We start from the raw sequence: 23,072 nt of genomic DNA, 5'->3' as shown, positions 1-23,072 counted from the left end.
GATTTTTTTTTAAAATAGCCAATTTTCGGCCATTTTATTTTTCGACAAAACTGGTTTCTAGGACACTATAAGATGATGATAACGCATCATATACAGCAATATTATTGCATAATAATAAAAAAAATCCCTGTACTATAGGACAGGGATTTTTACTCGGGGTACCCGAGTCTAGGACTCGCTCATCTTCTCTTCTTCTTCTTCTTCCTCCATCTGGACACTATTGAGCCAACTTTCAAGTCCTACTAGTTCTTTACTCGTCGTCTGACGGCTCTGAAACATGGCATGCATATACTAGGGTAATAGGTGAACAAAGCTATAGAGAGAACATTTTCGTACTTCAACAGGATGCTGAATTATGACGTCATAAACGTGGTACCAATCGAAAAAAGTGCGATTTATAAAGTACTACTCTCTTATTCGTTGTAATATTGAGCTGGGATTTGGCATGGGTATACTACAGGGACATGTCCTCAAAGCTATAGAGCCGGATTTCAAACCGGATGCAGCCATATGACCTCTCGAAGATGGTACCTTCATTTTCATCGTAATATAGCCGTGTTTGTGTCATTTCAAAGGTCTTGACTTGGAGAATAAGAATATATACAGTAAACCCTAATTATGATATTGTGACGTCACTTCTGCTCCCGGAAATAGCAAAAAATAACTTTGAGATTTCATAATTTACCGTAATTATGCCATTTCCGGTTATGTGACGTAACTTTTCGGAATAATGCCGTATTTGGTAGCGAGGTTATTGATGTGTATGTGACGTTGCATCTCGTCTTATGACGTCATTACAGCTTCTTTTGCTGTACCCTGAGTATCGCACATTCATGCTTTCCAATTTCCGACCATTTTATTTTTCGACAAAACTGGTTTCTAGGGCACTGTAAGATGATGATAACGCAATATATGATCATATACAGCAATATTATTTCATAATAATTGAACTTTAAAAACTTGATATTTTGGCCATTTTTCGAAAAATCCCTGTACTACAGGACAGGGATTTTTTCAAAAAATATCAAATTTTCGACCATTTTATTTTTCGACAAAACTGGTTTCTAGGGCACTATAAGATGATGATAACGCAATATATGATCATATACAGCAATATTATTGCATAATAATTGAATTTTAAAAACTTGATATTTTGGCCATTTTTCGAAAAATCCCTGTACTATAGTACTGGGATTTTTTCAAAAAATAGCCAATTTTCGTCCATTTTATTTTTCGACAACACTGGTTTCTAGGGCACTGTAAGATCATGATAACGCAATATATGATCATATACAGCAATATTATTGCATAATAATTGAATTTTAAAAACTTGATATTTCGGCTATTTTTCGAAAAATACCTGTAATATTAATGATAGTACAGGGATTTTTTCCAAAAATAGTCAATTTTCGACCATTTTATTTTTCGACAAAACTGGTTTCTAGGGCACTGTAAGATGATGATAACGCAATATATGATCATATACAGCAATATTATTGCATAATAATTGAATTTTAAAAACTTGATATTTTGGCCATTTTTCGAAAAATACCTGTAATATAGTACAGGGATTTTTTCCAAAAATAGCCAATTTTCGACCATTTTATTTTTCGACAAAACTGGTTTCTAGGGCACTGTAAGAGGATGATAACGCAATATATGATCATATACAGCAATATTATTGCATAATAATTGAATTTTAGAAACTTGATATTTTGGCCATTTTTCGAAAAATCCCTGTACTATAGTACAGGGATTAAAATAGCCAATTTTCGACAATTTTTTTTTCTCGACAAAACTGGTTTCTAGGGCACTGTAAAATGATGATGATAGCGCAATATATGATCATATACAGCAATATTATTGCATAAAAATTAAATTTTAAAAACTTGATAATTCGGCCATTTTTCGAAAAATACCTGATATAGTACAGGGATTTTTTCCAAAAATAGCAAATTTTCGACCATTTTATTTTTCGACAAAACTGGTTTCTAGGGCACTGTAAGATGATGATAACGCAATATATGATCATATACAGCAATATTATTGCATAATAATTGAATTTTAAAAACTTGATATTTTGGCCATTTTTCGAAAAATACCTGTAATATAGTACAGGGATTTTTTCCAAAAATAGCCAATTTTCGAACATTTTATTTTTCGACAAAACTGGTTTCTAGGGCACTGTAAGAGGATGATAACGCAATATATGATCATATACAGCAATATTATTGCATAATAATTGAACTTTAAAAACTTGATATTTTGGCCATTTTTCGAAAAATCCCTATACTATAGTACAGGGATTTTTTCAAAAAATAGCCAATTTTCGACCATTTTATTTTTCGACAAAACTGGTTTCTAGGGCACTGTAAAATGATGATGATAGCGCAATATATGATCATATACAGCAATATTATTGCATAAAAATTAAATTTTAAAAACTTGATATTTCGGCCATTTTTCGAAAAATACCTGATATAGTACAGGGATTTTTTCCAAAAATAGCAAATTTTCGACCATTTTATTTTTCGACAAAACTGGTTTCTAGGGCACTGTAAGATGATGATAACGCAATATATGATCATATACAGCAATATTATTGCATAATAATTGAATTTTAAAAACTTGATATTTTGGCCATTTTTCGAAAAATACCTGTAATATAGTACAGGGATTTTTTCCAAAAATAGCCAATTTTCGAACATTTTATTTTTCGACAAAACTGGTTTCTAGGGCACTGTAAGAGGATGATAACGCAATATATGATCATATACAGCAATATTATTGCATAATAATTGAACTTTAAAAACTTGATATTTTGGCCATTTTTCGAAAAATCCCTATACTATAGTACAGGGATTTTTTCAAAAAATAGCCAATTTTCGACCATTTTATTTTTCGACAAAACTGGTTTCTAGGGCACTATAAGATAATGATAACGCAATATATTATCATATGCAGCAATATTATTGCATAATAATTGAACTTTAAAAACTTGATATTTTGGCAATTTTTCGAAAAATCCCTGTACTATAGTACAGGGATTTTTTCCAAAAATAGCCAATTTTCGACCATTTTATTTTTCGACAAAAATGGTTTCTAGGGCACTGTAAGATGATGATAACGCAATATATGATCATATACAGCAATATTATTGCATAATAATTGAATTTTAAAAACTTGGTATTTTGGCAATTTTTCGAAAAATCCCTGTACTATAGTACAGGGATTTTTTCAAAAAATAGCCAATTTTGGACCATTTTATTTTTCGACAAAACTGGTTTCTAGGGCACTGTAAGATGATGATAACGCAATATATGATCATATACAGCAATATTATTGCATAATAATTTAATTTTAAGAACTTGATATTTTGGCAATTTTTCCAAAAATCCCTGTAGGCCTACTATAGTTTAGGGAATTTAAAAAAAAAAATTGGTTTATAGGGCATTATAAGATGATTGTCTAGACCAGCTGTAATGTTCAGATCTTTTGTTACAAGCGTAACGTAGGAATCCAGGAAGAGTTCTACTAATTCAAAACTTCACAAAATTATTTGCAACATTTTATTTATTAATTTAAAACACAGCCAACACAATGGAGATGATAGTATGTTAAGTTTCAGAATACAGTATTCTATTCACAAATGGATGACAATGTCAACGTGTATTATTAGTGACATATTATTTCTTACATTTTGGCGGCTTCTGATGAGGCAATTATCGGCACTGCCGAAAAGGGTTAGGCCTACTAAGTTGGTTGTAGGCGGTTGAAGAAACTACTGATGCTACAATATAGGAAAGGTAATATTAAATAACACTACTCAAGCAACGTATTCTTTACTATGACGATACTTTATATAGCCTAAGACATTATTCTCTTTATAGTAATGTACAGTTACAGTAATAAGGCTATCACTTACAGTAGATATGTTTGCTAGTTAAATTAGGATAACACTTATCTTACATTAAATTGATATGTAAGTTTGGCATTTATTTCCGGTGTATATTCTATTTTTACATAAAATTATGTAATTTTTGCGTGTTTTTTAATAGAGTAATTATCACTACTTCCATGCATCATTCCATTCTTTCTATCTTGTACAAATAACTTTCGATTTTTATGATGCGTAATCTTGGACAAAAGTAAATTAACAATATCAATCAACAAGTCAGCATTAGACTATAACATATATATTAGGCCGAATAATAAACTTTTAGAAGCGAATAATATTCCACTTCATAATATTACTGCAGTAAACAGTGGAATTACTGCAACAGATAGTCACTAATTTAAGTGTAATTTTATTTTAATATACACGAGTCTCATACCAAAAACAATCCTACTGAAATCAAAATATTAATCAGTTTAGCACCCATTGAAATCAAACAACACCAGTAATTTGTTTTTCAATATAATAGCCAGGTACACATTCTACAGAGAACACAATATATACTTTCTAAACTATTCAATTAACTCATGGAGAAAAACATTTCTCCTAAACTTAACAACCATTATCATATAATACATATCAACACTACAATTTCTACTTTTCAAAAAATACAAAATCCTCAATTGCATTTAAAACATTAAATGATTACATTGCACAAACGGATAACATAAAATGTATAACTTATAATAGTATATACAACATAGCAGCGAAAGAAGTTATTATTAGACGATACGATACAGCGTTGATATGTTAAAATGATAGACCTGTATGATTCGATATAGGCCTACTGTATTAAGCAAAAGAAAAAAAGTATTAGTTACAAAGGTGGCAGTCTATAAAAGAAAGGATTCTTCTTTTCTGCCTGAAAAATCGCAAATATTAAGCAAATCTGCTTTTCTCTCTCTTCATTTTTTAAATGCCTAAACTTTCAGATCCACTTACTCAGAATAAAATAACGTATTCACTGTACACAAACTTTCTTTTAAAATTGTACACATTGTACGAGTACAGTACTAATTTTTTCCGTATTTATGCAAATATATGCATTACGTCATTCTATAAATTGATCATGCATAACGGATTGTAACTAGCGCCATCAAATATTATGTGCATGGATGTCAATATAGCAAGTTCCAACGCGCGCCAAGCAATACATTGTGCATTTTCAGGCATTAATGTACTCTATTTGTCTTGAACCACACCATAACGTTCTAGCATAAAACACCGTCTCGGTTTAAAAAAAAACATAACAAAAACAATACCAGCTTCCAGAGCTGTAAAATTAACCTAAATAAAAATTGGCAATGTTTAGCTAATTATTTCAGCAAAAGTAAATGAAAGTATTCAGAAGACATTGCACTTTATAAGACACTACACTTATTGGTTGAATAAGTACATTTTACTTATTATATTGAATAAGTAATATCAAGTCTAGAATATAATATGTCCTACACAACACTAACATGCATTATATTATGGCAAGCAAATCTGGTCATAAAAAAACACAACATACTGTACGTTTTATGAGTTATTTTTTTCCAACTTCTAACTACTTCATTTAAAATATTCATATCAAGGTTAATAAAAAACATAACGTTTATTTATTTCTTATATAAATCAATAATATTGAAACCATGGAGGTTGAACTAAATTATAAATTATCATTCCAAAACCTGCAGCTGCCTCGCTAGAGAGCTTTGGTAGTAACATGTTTCAAATACTCTTTTGGAACACCCCTATTCAGGGGACACTTTAAAGTTATATGAACAAGAGGACACCCCTATTAATGAGACAAATGTTGTTGATTACTGATAAAAAGAACCAAAAGATGTTATGTTTCAGAAAAGAATAGTAAAAAATCAGCAAACATTTACAGGAAAACAGTCTCATATCTAATGGTAACATTTAACCAATTTTAAAAATCATAATCAAAAGCTCATCAAAATAATTATACATGACTCAGTTTGAAATATATTGTGCTTCACATAAATAAATAAAAACAATTTTGATAAAAAAGCTTCTTAATTCTGAACGAATATAATAAAATATAAAATTCATTCAATACTTTACTCAATGAATTGATAAATTGCACCCTTTAAGAATATTAAACATATAGACATCTAAAATAATCATCAACAAATTAATTAATAAAACAGTAATATAATTGGTGTTTCGATAATTACAAACTAATAACTACAGCTTGATTATACTGACTGGGCTTGCAATATCACTCTGGACTAGTAGTTGAAAGTACACTGGGCCAGTAGGAACACTTTTCAACAAAGAACACATAAGATACACATCTGCACTTACTGTACCACAGACAGTGTTTTGTTAATGTTTGGAAATGTTTAACAAAAGAGAAACAAATTAATTCTACTCCTACCAAAAATACTTATATATTAGTGAAAGTGAACCGTTAAAAGTTAAAACAAAACTAGACCATATCAAATGGTCAAACACCAAGAATAATTTAAATAAACATACATAGTAAAAAAATATAGATGAAATTTTAAATTGATTTTTGGTCTTCCATTACAACACAAAATAATGTGTCCTAAAATTAGCACATACAACAATGCAAGTGACCACACATTCTCAGAGCAAACAGTTCCATGTGAAATTTCTTGTGAGGTTCTCACATGTTATATTTAGAGCATTTAGGCAAGTCCTTCTCACAATGAATTTACGATGCCTAAAGTTTAACATTTAACATCATCATTTTCAATGATATCTGCTGCAGCACTTGCGTTGTTCATTTAAGATATTATTAAAACTCCTTTTAATATTATAGAACACAATCTGTTCTTCATGAAACATTTTTGTTTCTATTGTGCCTAATGAGTGAATATGACCAATAATTCATATAAAAACTATAATAAATATAAAATATAATAAGATGTTCAATCAATCAAAGAAGGTTATTGTCCAATCATTTATAATTGTATTGTTTTAAGGTGTGGACGTTAAGTACATAAAATAGGTAAGGTAAGGATTTAATGGTAGAACCCACACCAAAAGATACGAATGTCTATGAATGCTGTAGGTACTCCTGTGTGTTGGAGTTGGATAGCCGAGTGGTTAGGACACTTGACTGTCATACAGATAGACCCGGGTTCAATTCCCGACAACTCCCAGTCCACTCAGCTGTAAATGAGTACCTGGTTGAAAATACTAGGGAGAAAAAAGGCGGTGTGGAAAGGAACTGGCCACCCTACCACATAATGCCAAGCCAAGTACAATGAGCTCCTAACAGCTCATTCCCCTACGTTCAGAATGAATACGGGACTCACCTTTACCTTTACCGTTACTCCTGTGTGTTAATTCTTCTTGGAGCTCTCACAAGCAATGTTACATTTTACAGACAATTATGAAAATTTGACCAATGAGAAGCAAACATGAATGCTACATAGCAACTAAAGCTAACTGCATAATATTTAAGAACTATACTACAATCTTACTCTACGGTATATGTACTGTATATTCTACAATCTAAACTATTCAATTTCTAAATACTGATGAAAATGTCCGATATTAAATAGCCAAGAATGGATTCTACCATAATGAAGAGTACTTTAATTATTAATTGTCAACATCTGTTTGACGGAATGGCCTAATTTTTTATAAATTTTTTTTACAGTGATTGGATTAAGTTGTTATTAAAAATAATCAGCAGAAAGAAGCACCATACAGTCATACTTTTCTGTGAAACAAATGGGAGGAGATATCCTTTAAACAAAAAAGTTTACTTGTGATTGTACTATAATCAAGAAAGATACTCTTCCCTACTATAATTCATAGCACTTTAAATTTTGGGGAAAATGCTGAAAAGAATACATGGATGTATATACTTCATGAATGACTTCAAACCAGTGTAATTATATCAAACAACATAGAAAGGACTGTATATATTACATTGTATTAAAAATATATTATTAAAAAAAACTACCCTCCTTATTCTGCTGTTTATTTCTAACCTTTTTTAAATAAGATTTTTGTAAGACTTACATTAATATATACCCTAATTTAATATATCATTTCCTTGACTAAATTTAAAGAGTATGACATCAGTTTCATTTTTAAGTTAGCATATCATAAACCTACAAGTAATCATATAGTAAGACACAGTTTAAAACCACATTTACAGTACAGAGTCAGACAAACAATTTTGTTACTGTTATGCAATTTTAGTACAGTATATACAACATAACCTCTCCTTTAGGACATCCCTACTTTCTTTCTGATTTATTATATGTTTTAACCCCTATTCAGGGTTCTGATAGTGTCCCTTTAATAGAGGTTCTTTCTGATATATATTATATGTTTTAACCCCTATTCAGGGTTCTGATGGTGTCCCTTTAATAGAGGTTCTTTCTGATATATATTATATGTTTTAACCCCTATTCAAGGTTCTGATGGTGTCCCTTTAATAGAGGTTCTTTCTGATATATATTATATGTTTTAACCCCTATTCAGGGTTCTGATAGTGTCCCTTTAATAGAGGTTCTTTCTGATATATTATATGTTTTAACCCCTATTCAGGGTTCTGATGGTGTCCCTTTAATAGAGGTTCTTTCTGATATATTATATGTTTTAACCCATATTCAGAGTTCTGATGGTGTCCCTTTAATAGAGGTTCTTTCTGATATATTATATGTTTTAACCCCTATTCAGGGTTCTGATGGTGTCCCTTTAATAGAGGTTCTTTCTGATATATTATATGTTTTAACCCCTATTCAGGGTTGTGATAGTGTCCCTTTAATAGAGGCTCTACTGTATATAGATAGACAGCAAGATGTTTGATAGCTATACTACATAAAACTATTGAAATACTAATATATTAGATATTAATTACATAAGATAATTAGTACAGGTTGTTTTTTTATTGACAGTTATATTTAAAATAAATAATTTAAACCTGAACGTTATCCAATCAAACTGCTAGCTGTGGTGAACGTCTAGAAATCTTGGACCGGATTGAACCAGCTAGAAGTGGGTTGAAGGCATATAACCAATCAAAAACGTCCTTGTCTCCCACTGTTTGGAGCAAAAATCCACGGTATTTGGTGCAGACAGAGAATGTGTTTGCAGTCTATGAAAATATTGTGAACAAAATTAGATATTGATTAACTTTGAAAGGAAAGAGAGAAAAGAACCATTCACTTGTTAATATGAGCATACAAACGTAATTCCTAGTTGCTTTCTTGCATCCCATATGTTTTACAAGTTCAGTGTTGGTGGAGTTCTACCTAATTAATGACAAATAATGCTTACCCCAATCATTGCCCGCTGATCTTCACTGTATTCTATTCTGGCAGTGGCTAAATTAATTAAGCCTCTTTCTACTGGATCTTTTTCGCTCTTGAAGAAGAACACATAAGGTCGTCGTACTATCACGTATCGTGTCACCCATCCTTTGGTCTTCTCTTCTAGAAAGTTTAGGTATCCTCGTCTTGATATAATTGGACTGAAATAATCATAATTTGGTAGAGATTAGAATTAAAACATCTCTGGGAGACAATATATCTTTAATTCTAAAGCATTAAAACATTTTTAGCATCCAAGCCTAATGTGTACCTTATTCTGACTTCTTCAACCTCTGGGATATAAAGCGATCTCCGCCTTCTACTCAAAAGATCATCTGGGGCTTCCTGACTCAGAATTCCTGGGAGGTCTGTAGGCACAGGTAATCGACGAGCCATCCTAGGAGAAAGGCTTCGCAAATCTGACTCCGACACACACTTTCGCAATGTTTCAGTTTGCGCAGTAGGGTATGGTTCAAAGTCGCGTATACCACCACCTTCCTCTGGGCTTTCTCCGTCAGTACCCAGTGTTTCTGTCACCTGTAACAATTTAAATCATCGTTCATCAAATCATGCATCAAAAGGGATCATGTCAAAACTATTCTACGTATGTTTGTTTCTATCAAGTTTATGTAAATAAACAGTGTATATGATTACCCAAAAAAAGTTTGCTAAATAATTACATAAACAGGTTAAAGAGTAAACAAAATCTTGATACTGCAGTAACTGAAGTAGAATACTTTTGACATGGCCATGTTTAAACTTTCTAACTTTTTATTTTCTAGCAAAATTTGTAGAAAATGGTATTTCTGTAATACTTTAAACCTCATCAATACAAATCCCCCCAACCAAATGGTTTTATGTAGCATGCAGTATGCAAATTAATACTTCACCTGTACATGTGGCAAGTCAGATATCTGCATCTTTTCCAGACTTAGAAGCTTTAAGCACTTGGTTAGCAGTTCTTGTTTCTCAACTGGCAAGATGGAATCTTCATCCTCATCTTCTTCTTCAACAACTGGTTCTCGTTCATAACTCTTGACATGCCCACTTAGCTTGTCTTTCAGAGAAAGAGTATGCCTGGCTTTTTCAACCTACAACAACAAGTTTGAAAACCCATATCCTGTATTAAATATTTACTTTATTGAAAAATTAATTAGATAAATTAAAATTAAAACACAGTTATTCTAGACCTCATTTGGATAGTTAAAAACAAAAGGGTTTATTTTTAGCAACTATTTTATATTATATTTCTTAATTATATATTACAAGATTATTGGCGATGTTTAAAGTTAATTGCAAAATTTATGTTTTTAACTGAATCCTCATACTTACCTCTTCAAGTCTTTTAATTTTCTCTAGTTCCCATTGATGGTCAAGAATGAGTGAATCGGCACGAGGGCGCCAACCTTTCAAGTTCTCTTCTCCTCGGACATATGTTCCCGATGTGTCTATAACTTTGCGCAGTCTTCGCTGTGTACCTGAAAAGACAAATTATTAAAATAAGGTAAATAGAGTTATAGGCGAACTGAAGGCTTTAGTGATCTACATATTTCTATTTGCATAAAATAAACCTTTTGCATGTGGCAATAACTTTAATCTTCCAAAGCTGTAGATATTATCTTTTAATATAATTTTTTAAATGCCAATTAAATCGGTGACAACTTTCTTATGAATCTGTCTGTCACCAGATATTCGCAGCTCTATAAATTCATTAACTTTGCAATCGTTTAAAAATTTGATCTAACTGTATTTTTCTCTTGCTTCTTGTGATATTGTAGTCTTTAAAAACGTTTTCATAATTTTCCATTTTTATTGTTTATATTTGTAATTTGTAAGTGTTAACTGGACTTCAAGGAAGAACAATGTACAAATATTGAATGAATATCCAGAATAAAGAAAGATTTCTATCTATCTATCTATCTATGAATTTGGTTTGCAAAATGATATAACCTATCTTGAAAATTGTTTACTTATTTCTCCATGGTTACACATAGCATATAAATACACCATTATTATTGTTTAAAACAGTAAGACAGATCTTAAAAGATAACATAAAACAAATGTATATTGAGGGATAGATTGCAATATAAAATATTATAAAATGTTGACATTTCATGTTTCATGATGATTTCTAAAGTAGTGGTGCTATTTCCACAAATAACTTGGTAGTATGTTATAACATTACCAAGGGCATAATATTAGAAGGCAAGCACCAAGATGAAATACGGTATTAATAAAATTCATAGTAATAAAACTAAATCTAAAAACAACATTCTAAAAGACTAGCAATGTGAAGAATATTTCAAGATTCTTGTGATTAGCAATACATTGTGTGTATACATTTCAAAATCTTGTACTTGACCAGAACAACACCAAGGATTAAACAAATGTATGTGTGGATAAAAACATGATACAACTTAAAATGGAATATTCACTGGAAGAAAAACAAATTGGAATAAATATGATCATTGAAGTAAATGAAGATATACATATATGGTTACCAAAAATCATGATAAATAATACAGTAGAACTACTCCTTTTTAGATACACCAATTTGGCGATCACCTATTTTCAGAAGATACACACCCTATTTAGGGGGTATTTTCTTGAACAGGAACAAGAGTCAAAATACATTTTTAACCCCATTTAGGATAAGCCTCTATTTAGTGATACTTTTCTGGGTGTTCTACTGTATGAATACAATAGGAATTAAATATTGATGGTTAATGGAACTTAGTACAACTTGGTAAACAAACACAATAAATAAAATTATTGATTTATATGATATCACGCAAATGCAAAGGGCTTTTATCGTGCAACATCAAATTATATATGCTCCATACAATGAGCCAAAACAGTGATAACATTACAATTATGGTTAAAAAGTGTATTTCACCATCAAAACTTCAGTCAGCTGAAATTAATATATAAAACAATATAGATAATAAAATAAATCAACTTAAAAGAAAGCAAAAAATAAAATGCAAAAACGAAAATACTTTTCTTTTTTAATTTTCCATGCAAAATGACCAAATTAATTTAGGATAATTTTGGAATGAGTAATGCTGTTATAAATAACATGTTTTTCATGGTAAAATTGTATAGATTAGCTGTTGAAAGTTATACAAACTTTGTTATTACAAAAGCCTTCTTATTTTTTGTTGTAGAGGTAATTCATTTATTTGTAAATATACTCTCAATCCAATTGTATTGTTAATTTATTTTTTTATCAGATTTCAATTATTTTAAAAAAACTTTACATAATTCTAAAATGTTTATATATTCAGTCTCTGACTGTCGTTTGGTATATGTATTATTTTTATACCAAATAAAATTACACATTTTGAAAGTTGGATGCACAGTGAAAAGTAGACAGTTTGCAATTCATTGTTTGACTTTTATAGTTTTAATAATTGGAGTATATATTGTCTGATGATTTGATGGTAAATAACACTTCTCCATAATGAATGTATACAATACCGTTTGCCTCATTCTATGAAGACATTTTTATTTTTATCCTTACCCAGGGGAGAGTAGGCGGGAGAAGAAGGGGAGGTGGACACCAGAAGGTCCCGTAGATCATGATGGCTAAAAGATTTTCCTGATTGGGGAAGAAATATTTATATTATAATAATATGAGTTATGGATATTAAGTGATAAAACACCAGGATAAAACATTCCTGTTTAATTCCATTACTTTATATCGACACTATAGTACTTACGTATTATTGTATTAATTCAATTATTTTGTTACTATTGTAACAGAAATGTGGAATAAAAACTAAACATTTGTATAGAAATTAATGAAATAATGTTTAGTTCTTGTATTTCACATAAAAAAAAAAATAAATACATAGTTCTCAGCTGGATTCTGGGAAATAGCAGACTGTAGGGGCATGATGGGAGGAAGGAAGTGTTATGTTTGAGGCATTGTGGGATCTCAGGTTGAGCATTTACAAAGTAATTAAAGATTTGAAACTTAACAAATAAAATTGCAGCAACAGAAAATATTGAAAGAAATAAAATTAAAGGAAAAGAATGAGCAAGAGGTTAATCACTCGAACAGAAAATAAAACATTAGTTTTAATGAAATTGAGAAAAAGAGCAAAAGTCATTATTTTCCCAAACATACTGATAATAATACTCATTTTGTTAGAAAATGATAAAAACTATGTTTTACATTTGTTCATGTTATTTCTTCGTCTTTTTTTCAATTTCACTGTATAACGCAAAGTACCAAATAAAAAAAAATATATTGTATTTTATTAAGTGTGAATTAAGTAAAATATCTGTTTATGAGTGGCTGCATCTACTTCTAGGCATAACTAACAGTGCCCAATTATAGAAGATGTTCATCTTTAATACCGTTTTTTTGTAATTATCACTTTACATGGCTGTATAAGAGTGAATATGTGCACAATAGTGGGATAGCCAGAAAGAGAAAGTGTTTCTCATATGTTACAGAAGATACAGCCACACAGTTGCAACAAACAATATCAATATAGCTTTTATAACACACCTGAGTGTATCTTTAATATCTGATTGGGTAATTTTGAATCATGCACCATTCAATAGTTCTACTAACATATTTTTATTGAATGGGTCTAATTTAGTGGTTCTATTGCTCATTCAGTTTTTTTGCTACATTTTGTGGATTGCTAGGCTGGAAACTGTTAAAAAACCAAAATCTATAGCGTGCGCTATACTATGCTCCACAGGCAAAATCTTTTTGAGTGGTATAGCTTCTAGCCTGGCTTTTGACATTATTTCAAGATGAAAGGACAAGATTAATAGAATAAAACCGTACTTTAGAACAATAGGTGTGTTATAAAACAAATAATGAATGTTTCAAGTATTTGTTAAATGATGAGAATATTTTCATAATTTGTTAAATAGTATATAAACAGTCAATTAATTAAATTTTCTCTCCATTTAACTTATAAACATTCATTATTTGTATATGATATCAGGAACCATTCCATATTATGTCACCAATAAATGTTTTTCCACATTATTTATGAATACTTCAATGTTAAATGATCAGTTTAAAATAATAATATACAAAATTCAAGTGTTTAAACAAACCTGGACTCAACGCCTCTGAAGATCTCTTGAGAGATAACTCATACACTCCACTGACTCGATTACTAAAAGAAAACAAAGTATATATATTTTAAGTAGATTTTGTGAAGCGAAAAAGTGTGCAACCAATCAGATCTCAGGAAATGAGCTATGACGCATTCATGAGCACTCATGTGAATCGAAAAGCTCAGCAGAACAATGAAAATCGTGGCTATTCACTCTTGTGAGTGGAAAGGGTAACACAATTTTTTCTCTGCGAATCATTTCGTACAAAGACAAAAGACATTCTCTAAGGGAAAAATGGCTTAAGACACCATAACAGAGAAAAATGTCATAGATACATACCAATCGGAGGATTTGTAATAGCCACCTCCAAAAAAGTTTCGGAAGGATCGTGTACTGGTAATCTTAGCGTCACGCTCGTGCATCTGAAGGCAGAGGTCTTTGGTAAAGCAAGCTGATTGGCCACAGTTCTCCAACTGTAAAAAACAATTTGAATTCATACATTTTAATTTACCATAATTATACAACACATATTCTGTGGCCTTGTGGGTATTACATAACATAGAGAGCTTGCAATGTACTACTATGTGAAAATCTATCAATCATCACCCACAAAAAAACATTCTTGTAGCAGTGCCAGGCAATTATAGGGCAAATTATTTAGGGATAGAAACGTCAATATTGCTGCAGTGCATAATAATAGCAGAAACTAGGTCAGCTTTCAGGAAATGTCACTGGGGTCTAGACAAGTAGGCCTACTGTACAGAAGAATAACTTATGTAAAATCAATCAAGATATATATCAAGTGACAAAGGTTATAAGTTAATATATTAAACAGGAATAGCATTTACTTTATTAAGGAAACTAGTGGGTCATGCACTCTTTGCTCTGATTAGGAACTCAGCAAGTAGTCTCATCTTAAAATACCAGTTGCAAACAAAGCAGCAAGATGATAGGGGATATATCATGTGCTGCTGGGTTTAACTGTAATAACACCATGTTGAATGTTGTTTTGCATACGAAGAATAAACTCATGACGGATCACACATAAAGCACAGAGGCTGTAAGTTAGTTATTTTATATTATAGACTTTATTTACCTGATTACAAATACTATTGTTATTAAACTTATGCTTTCACAATTTACTGTATTGAGTAACAAATGTAATACTAAAAGGTGAAGGATTATTCTAAATGTATAATAAAACAAAAATTATTATTTATTTAAAGGATATTTATTTATTACATTATTATTTATTTTATTGACTGTTATTTCATTTCATTTCATTTCATTTCAAAAGACATTTATTTTCCTCCATAGCAATACAGTACAAAATAATAAACAAAAATGGTAAGGAATATAAAAAATGAAATAGATGTTTGTTGGATAAAACAACAGAAAAGTGAATTTAAGAAAATTGGCTATGGAGGAAGGCATAATCCCGAGAAGATGAGGAAATCTTGTGCTGGGTATGCCTATGCAAATAAAATGGATAATTGAATAAGAGTGGAAATAAAGAGAAACAAACAAGACAAAAAAACGCACAGAAAAGGAAAAATAAAAAATAAATAAATAAATTAATTAATTAAAAAAAAATAAATAAAATAAATAAATAAATAAATAAATAAATTGATAAAAAATAGATCAATCAAATTGTAGAATCAGAAAATAAAACTCAAAAACCACAGTAGATCAATGTTCAGCAGCATAAATCAAATTGCGACATTCGATTGTTGTCTTTTTAATACTTTAACATTAGGTGTTGTTTTAATTTTTTGGAAAATAAAGAAATTGAAACAGCATTTGTAATTGGGGGTGGTAAACTGTTCATCATTGATGGACCGGAGTATCTAATACTGTTTTGAAAATAATTGGTGTTGTGGATAGGTATGTGTATATTAGTTCTAGAACGTGTAGGGTAATTGTGAATAGAAAAATTCGGAATAAACATTTTGTTTAAATGATTTGGAGAAGTGGAATGCAGGGCGGAGAATACAAATTTGCCTTGTTGCATTATGTTTATATCAATGAGTTTGAGGAGATTAAGTTTGGAAAATAAATGGGAAGAATGGGACCGCGGTGGAGCGCCAGATATAATCCTGATAGCCTTCTTTTGTATAATTTGCAGTTTACTGAGGTTGGATACGTAAGTATTGGCCCAGACAATGTTACAGTAGCTCAAATAGGGAAGAATGAGGGAGCAGTAAAGGGTTCGAAGAATATTAAGGGGTACAAATGAGGATAACCTAGAAATGATACCAACGCTTTTGGAAGTTTTATTCTCTACTTCTTTAATATGATTTTTCCATGTTAGATTGCTGTCCATAACTACACCTAAAAACTTAGCTGATTGAACACAAGGTATATCATGGTTGTCAATGGTAATTCTGTTGGCTGATAAGTCAATAGATTTTAATAGTTGTGGGGTCCCAAAGAGGATGAAGCTACATTTTTTATGATTAAGAGAAAGTTTATTAGCTGCAAAATATTGGGACAAATTTATCAAATTGGAGTTGACTGTATTGAATAAGGATTGGACATTTTTGTTAGAATAAAGAACAGTAGTGTCGTCAGCATAAAGGAAAAAATTAAGGAGCTTTGAAGAGAAGTGAATATCATTGATGTATAGAATAAATAAGAGGGGGCCAAGTAGAGATCCTTGAGGGACGCCGCATGTGATAGGACTAAAAGTGGATATGGAGTGAGAGTATTTGGTACATTGGGCACGATTGGAGAGGTAACTATTTAAGAGATTAATTGCAGATCCACGGATTCCATAGTGAGATAATTTGTGTAGAAGAATACTGTGGTCAATAGTATCAAAAGCCTTGGAAAGGTCTATGAAAATGCCGATTGCAAGATGGCGGTTTTCGAAAGCGTCTATAATTTTATTTGTCAGGTCGATGAGAGCCATTGACGTGTTGTGTCCCTTTCTGAAACCGTATTGTCTGTTGAAAAGTATGTTGAATTTGGTAATAAATGAAAATATTCGGTCATAAATTACTCTTTCCAGGGCTTTTGAAAAAATGGATAGAATGGAGATGGGTCGATAATTAGAAAGATCAGATTTTGGACCAGATTTGTAAATAGGGGTAACGCGCGCTAGCTTCATCCTCTCTGGGAACACACCGCTGGATAAAGCAAGATTAAAAATATGACACAGGGGAAGGGAAATCAGGTCAGCAATGTATTTAATGGCCTTGGTATGAAAGTCATCAATACCTGGAGATTTATTATTTTCAAAAGAAGTTATTATTTTGACTATTTCAGACTCATCAACTGGGTTAAGAAATATTGAATTTGGATTTGGATTCGGTAAGAATTCTTTGAATGATTTGGTAACACGGGGAATTTGGTTTGCAAGGGTGGGGCCAATTTCGACAAAGTATTTATTAAAGGCATTAGAAATTTTCTCCTGATCTTCGGTCAATTCGCCATCGCAGTTAAAGCGAGTATTGGATTGTTGTTTGCTGTTGTTTTTGTTAATCAGAGAATTAATTGTCTTCCAAGTTGCCTTGATATCATTTTTATGTTTGTGAAATATATTTTGGAAGTAATTAGCTTTAGAAATTTTGATTACAGAATTCAATTTATTGCGGTATAGTTTATAAGCTTTTTCATTTATGGGAGTCGGACGGTGAAGAAATTTGGCATATAATTTCTGCTTATATTTTATAGATTTGAGCAAGCCGTCAGACATCCATGATTTTATTTTTTTGTCTTTTTTAGTGTTGTATTGGAGGGGGAAGTTTTTGTCGTAAAGGGACTTTAGTGTGTTTTCAAAGTAATTGTATGCTATATCGGGGTCCTGGTTATAAAATACATTGGTCCACTGTTGAGAAGCCACTTCTTGACGGAAGTGTTCTAATGTTATTAATAATTTCATCAAATTGTTTTTGTTATGATACTTATATGCCTATATGTTGTATATACATATATGAGTTATTTATAGCATAAAAGCCTGTAAAGTTTGATATGCTGGGCAGATGTTTATATGAAATTCCTACCCAAGGCCATTATGAAATCAATCTGCTCTGAGCACCTATTTTTTGATAACCTTTGACCTGGAATAGAAGGAGGCATTACTGCTCTTATGTTATTAATTGTACTCTACGAGGCTCTCTCTCTACGATGTACACTGTTTAAAGGAAGTAATGTAGTGAGAGATGTTCTAGTACAGTAAGGTAAGTTGAAAGATGAAAACTGTATAAAACGATTATAATTCAATGAATTGCAAAAAGTAGATGTACACAGTATTAACTATTAAAGTTAGGAATATAAATATTCCTTTCATTTGATGAAGTTAACTAATATTGAAATATAGATTTAGTACTGTTATAGGGTTTAAACCATTACCAACCCCTATTTTTTTAACAAGTAAATATGACTAGTTTATGACCATTTTTTGGCCAATTCTATTTAGACAGCAGGCAGATTTTAGATACTAGATACATTCATAGGCTAGACCTAAAACAGTCTTTTCTTCAATGTAAGTAAACATTTCCCAGGCTCACTGATATCAATATTTAATTAGTTTCAGCATACAATATCTGTATTTTTATATTTTTAAAAATATGAAACTAAAATGCGTTTGTTTGTTTCATTCATGTGTATGCAATACTGTTTTAAGATTGTATGAACTTTGTATGAATTATTTTTATTCTTTCCCATACCTACTCTGTTCCAGGGGTTTTAATTTATAACTTGCATCAAAGGAACATTGTATATCGCAACAATAGGTGAATGGAATAATGTGGTCCTAGTACCAACAATTCAATTCAAAGCAGCCTTGTCTGCTCAAAATTAATATATTTCATTAAAATTTTTACTAAATTATTTAATAAATTTGTTTTGTTTAACTTTACTGTATTTATTGTGGAAATAGAATTTGAGAGATGTCATATAAGAATATCACTAATTTCTATTATCACAACTATTTAGATATTGGGATTGGTAATTTTTATATTAAATAATCAAAAGTCAAGAAGAACATTATTTGATCTAATACAAATAACAAAGAAAAAATAATTGATAAAACAAGCACACGCAATTAATTATAATTTGTTATTATTTTTATATTTACAGGAATATCAAGATGTATATTGTATTTATTCTATTATTCTTTACTGTCAAACAAGCAACAGGAAGCTGCAACCATGAAGGAAAGAACTGTGAATGGAACATGTTCGCACATCAATGTAGATGCCAAAACTTGGGTCTGACATGTGTTCCTCAGAACATTTTAGAATGTCCAAACATAATTGACCTTCAACTTGACAACAACAACATAACTGAGATAAATATTACAGATTTGATGCCATATAAAGTAAAGTTAACAAGCCTGACATTATCAAATAACCAGATATCATCAATTGCTTTGGGATCATTTGAAGGTATGGCACATCTGGAAGACCTTTTCCTCGCTAGAAATCAACTGATATCTCTTCAAGATGGCATCTTTAGTGGATTAATGAGTCTGAAAAAACTATTTTTAAGTAGTAATAACATTAAGTCAATAGCAGATAATGTATTTAATAATCTTGAAGAACTGCAGACTCTTGATCTGTCTGGAAACCAGCTGTCAACATTATCCAGCAATGTCTTCGGTGATTTAGTAAAGTTAAGGAGACTGTATCTGTCCAGTAACCTCTTAACTCAAGTTCCCACTTTTCTGGATACTATGCCTATATTGACAGAGCTTGATTTGAGTAAAAACATGATATCTCTGTTTCCAAGGAATACTCTTTCTAAACTGACAAACCTTAAAATCTTACAACTTAATTCAAATAATATAAGTCTGATTGAAAGGAATGCTTTGTCTGATATGTTGCATCTCGAAAAGCTTTACCTGAATAACAACACTATCACAAGTCTGCAACCAAATATACTGTCGGACAATCAAGGAGAGATGTCTGATCTTCAGGCATTAACTATTTTTTATATTAATAACAATAATTTAACTGAAATACTTAAAGATTTCATGAGACATCTGCCTGCTATAGACACTTTAAATCTGTCAGGAAATCAGATACAATCTATTGAACCTGCATCATTTAGTGGCATGAATAATTTGAGATCTTTACTGTTACGGCAAAATCAACTGCATTGTTTTGGGAGTGATTTTTTTAAAGATGAATCAGCTACGGATATAAGGTGTGAAAAAGAGCAAAAAACATTCAATTACTTGCAAGATATTAATCTCTCAGAAAACAAAATGGTGTCTGCACCATCTGCAAACTTCTTTACCATGATGCCCTCGTTAAAATATTTTGAACTTACAGAAAATCCCCTAAAGTGCGATTGTGATATTCTCCCAATTGTCTATTGGTTTAATAGTAGTAAACATGACATTTCTTCTAAACACTTCTTGGGAAAATGTGCCATGCCATCAAACTTACAAGGGACATCAATTGTTAATGTGAACTCTAAAAACATAGCTGATGGTCCATGTGAAAATGCATTGATAGAAAATAGAAATACTTTATTGCTGGTAAACGCCGGAGAGGAAGTTATCATAAATTGTAACACAAGTGGCAATCCTTCACCAAGTATCTGTTGGGATGTCCCACAATCTCTGACACACTCTGATTTAAACATCAGCACGGAACGAATAGTGATTCCGGAAGTATCAAATCAGTATGAAGGAAGTTACACATGCAATGTAGAAAATATTTTCCATAATGACAGTGTTACATATAGAGTTCTGATAAATAAAAATAGACTGGTAACCACGTTGCCGATAAAGAGAACTTCAACTGAAAAGCAGAACTATTCAGGAAGAACGGCAACTGAATCTTCTTATGTCACAAAGCAGAGTAAGCTGCAGACATTCACAATTATTGCCAGTATTTTTCTGTGTTTTACAGTGGTTTTTATAATTTATATGGTGCGTTGCCATGGAAGTCAGCTGGAGTTGTGCCAAAGACATGGTTCCGAGTCGGATTTAAGAAGCAATAGAATAGCAAGAGATAGAAGACGGGTTTACAAAACATTAGTTGAGGAAAGAGAGAACATTGAAATCAGAAATCTTGAACATTTTACTTAGCAATATTTTTTAATTAATTAATAATAAATTAAATCTTTTATTTTAAAATTCTGGACAACAAGATTTATAAAATATTATTGCAGAATAAATTAATTATTAGATGTTTTGCCCTACTCTGACGTAATTTGTACTTTATACTAAGTACATTTTAGAATACTTGCGAAAAAATTTGCAAGTAGTTCTCGGGTGGGACTCGAACCCACGACCTCCAGATCACTAGCCTGGCGTTCATACCTCTAGACCACCGAGCTTGTGCTGATGGCTAGTGGTTAGATTCGAGCCCAAGTAAGCAGCGGGTACTGCACCAACAGGATTGTATTTAGTATAAAGTACAAATTACATCAGAGTAGGGCAAAACATCTAATCACTCAACTCCCTGACGCAAAACTACAATTAGAATAAATTAATAATATATTTTTTTTTAATCTAATAAAATAATATTTTACTAGAACTTGTATTTTTAAATTCTGGACATCAAGACTGTATTTGGTTTTTATAAAATGTAAATAATTATAATATTTTTATGATGTTGTGCAACATGAAAAACTACATTTATACTTTCTACTTTTTTAAGGCAGGCCTATTATAGTTTTGTAAATATGTCAACTCAAACTAAAATACTGTATGTTTATTCTTAAAACCAGAAAAAGTCAGTATCTGAATGTTTATCTGAAATAATTATAGTCCGTATATAGATACTAGCTAAAAAATAAATTACTACATTAAACATTGTTTGTACATACATTGTAGTAGATTTTAATGTAATATTGACAAAACCGTTATTTCTAAAATATTTGCAATCATTTCTGAATTCAATATATAACATTAAAAATGATGTCATTATCAGGAATTAGAAATACAGTAGAACCTCTACTAATGGGACAGGACCCAACTCAACATGGATGCTTTGTATGGTTGTGCTTCCTCTGGTCCTTAGTGTAAGAGTTAATTAATCCTCATTCATTTCAGAGGAAAGTGTCCCCTTAATAAGGGTGTCGCAAATGAGGGGTTCTACTGTATGTCAATCTTAAAAAGTCCACTATAAATAAATGTGTTATTCAAAATCAGTGATTTCCTAATTTCTTAAACAGAGAACAAACATACATGGACAGAGAGAAAGTTTTTTTCTGTTGATAAAAGCTATTGATTTTCATACAATTAATGTACTATTATTACTGGAATTCAACTATGCACGTCCTCAACAGTAGCACATTAGTTTTCATGGGCTTTGAATTAAATTAATTCTTGATGTCTTGATGTCAAGCTAAGCGAGTTTTAAGTTAATGTACTTACCTCCATGTAGGCAGATAATGTCAGATAAACATGCTCTCTGTAGGGAGTGACACGATTCAATAAAATTGAATTATGTAGTGAGCTGTCCCATGCTGCTTCAAATCGGAAGAATATTCTAAATGGGAATGATAACAAATATATATTCAATTTGTTGAAATTTGTAAAATAAGTTTATATTCAGTTGGTTTACAAAGAATTTTTGGAGAATTAAAAAAACAGTTCATTTAGTTTAGAATTGTTGAATATATGACATTTTTGTTATATGATTGTTAGAAGGAGTGCTGGAAGACCTAAACAGACCAACCACCATCTATATATATTTGTACTTATCAATATTTAAAATTAAGTAGCCAGGCAGTATTATGGCAACTCTGAATAAGATTAAAGG

General features: G+C 31.1%; 2 protein-coding genes and 1 non-coding gene across 5 annotated transcripts in view; 1 reads left to right on the top strand and 2 right to left on the bottom strand.

Annotated features, from left to right (window-relative positions):
• Positions 1-8,374: 8,374 nt before the first annotated feature.
• The window catches only part of LOC144858851 (kinesin-like protein KIF1A), a 65,300-nt gene continuing 50,602 nt past the window's right edge, over positions 8,375-23,072 (bottom strand). For both annotated transcript variants that reach the window (XM_078714982.1, XM_078714983.1), the window contains exons 31-38: positions 22,685-22,799; positions 14,689-14,822; positions 14,347-14,408; positions 10,594-10,739; positions 10,152-10,352; positions 9,533-9,798; positions 9,230-9,422; positions 8,375-9,047 (exon numbers count right to left, since the gene is read on the bottom strand). In XM_078714982.1, the coding sequence (XP_078571108.1) occupies positions 8,889-9,047; positions 9,230-9,422; positions 9,533-9,798; positions 10,152-10,352; positions 10,594-10,739; positions 14,347-14,408; positions 14,689-14,822; positions 22,685-22,799 (1,276 nt within the window). In that variant the 3' untranslated portion in view covers positions 8,375-8,888. The remainder of the gene's footprint in view (positions 9,048-9,229; positions 9,423-9,532; positions 9,799-10,151; positions 10,353-10,593; positions 10,740-14,346; positions 14,409-14,688; positions 14,823-22,684; positions 22,800-23,072) is intronic.
• LOC144858853 (uncharacterized) lies at positions 15,196-22,934 on the top strand. 2 transcript variants are annotated; one of them, XR_013616671.1, is made up of 2 exons: positions 15,196-15,409; positions 18,495-18,530. XR_013616671.1 is itself a non-coding variant. In XM_078714984.1 (2 exons), exon 2 carries the CDS (start codon positions 19,442-19,444, stop codon positions 21,389-21,391), a length of 1,950 nt encoding a protein of 649 aa, XP_078571110.1. In that variant the 5' UTR covers positions 15,375-15,409; positions 19,432-19,441; the 3' UTR covers positions 21,392-22,934. The 2 variants fall into 2 exon arrangements, 1 of the variants encoding a protein (XP_078571110.1); XM_078714984.1 differs by lacking the exon at positions 18,495-18,530 and adding an exon at positions 19,432-22,934 and having other exon boundaries at positions 15,375-15,409.
• On the bottom strand, positions 21,568-21,642 carry Trnat-agu (transfer RNA threonine (anticodon AGU)). The gene has a single exon. It is a non-coding gene; the product is annotated as a tRNA-Thr (tRNA).

The sequence above is a fragment of the Antedon bifida genome, chromosome 2, assembly GCF_963402885.1.
Source record: "Antedon bifida chromosome 2, ecAntBifi1.1, whole genome shotgun sequence".
In the NCBI taxonomy this organism is placed as follows: domain Eukaryota; kingdom Metazoa; phylum Echinodermata; class Crinoidea; order Comatulida; family Antedonidae; genus Antedon; species Antedon bifida.
This window is presented reverse-complemented; position numbering and strand designations above follow the sequence as displayed.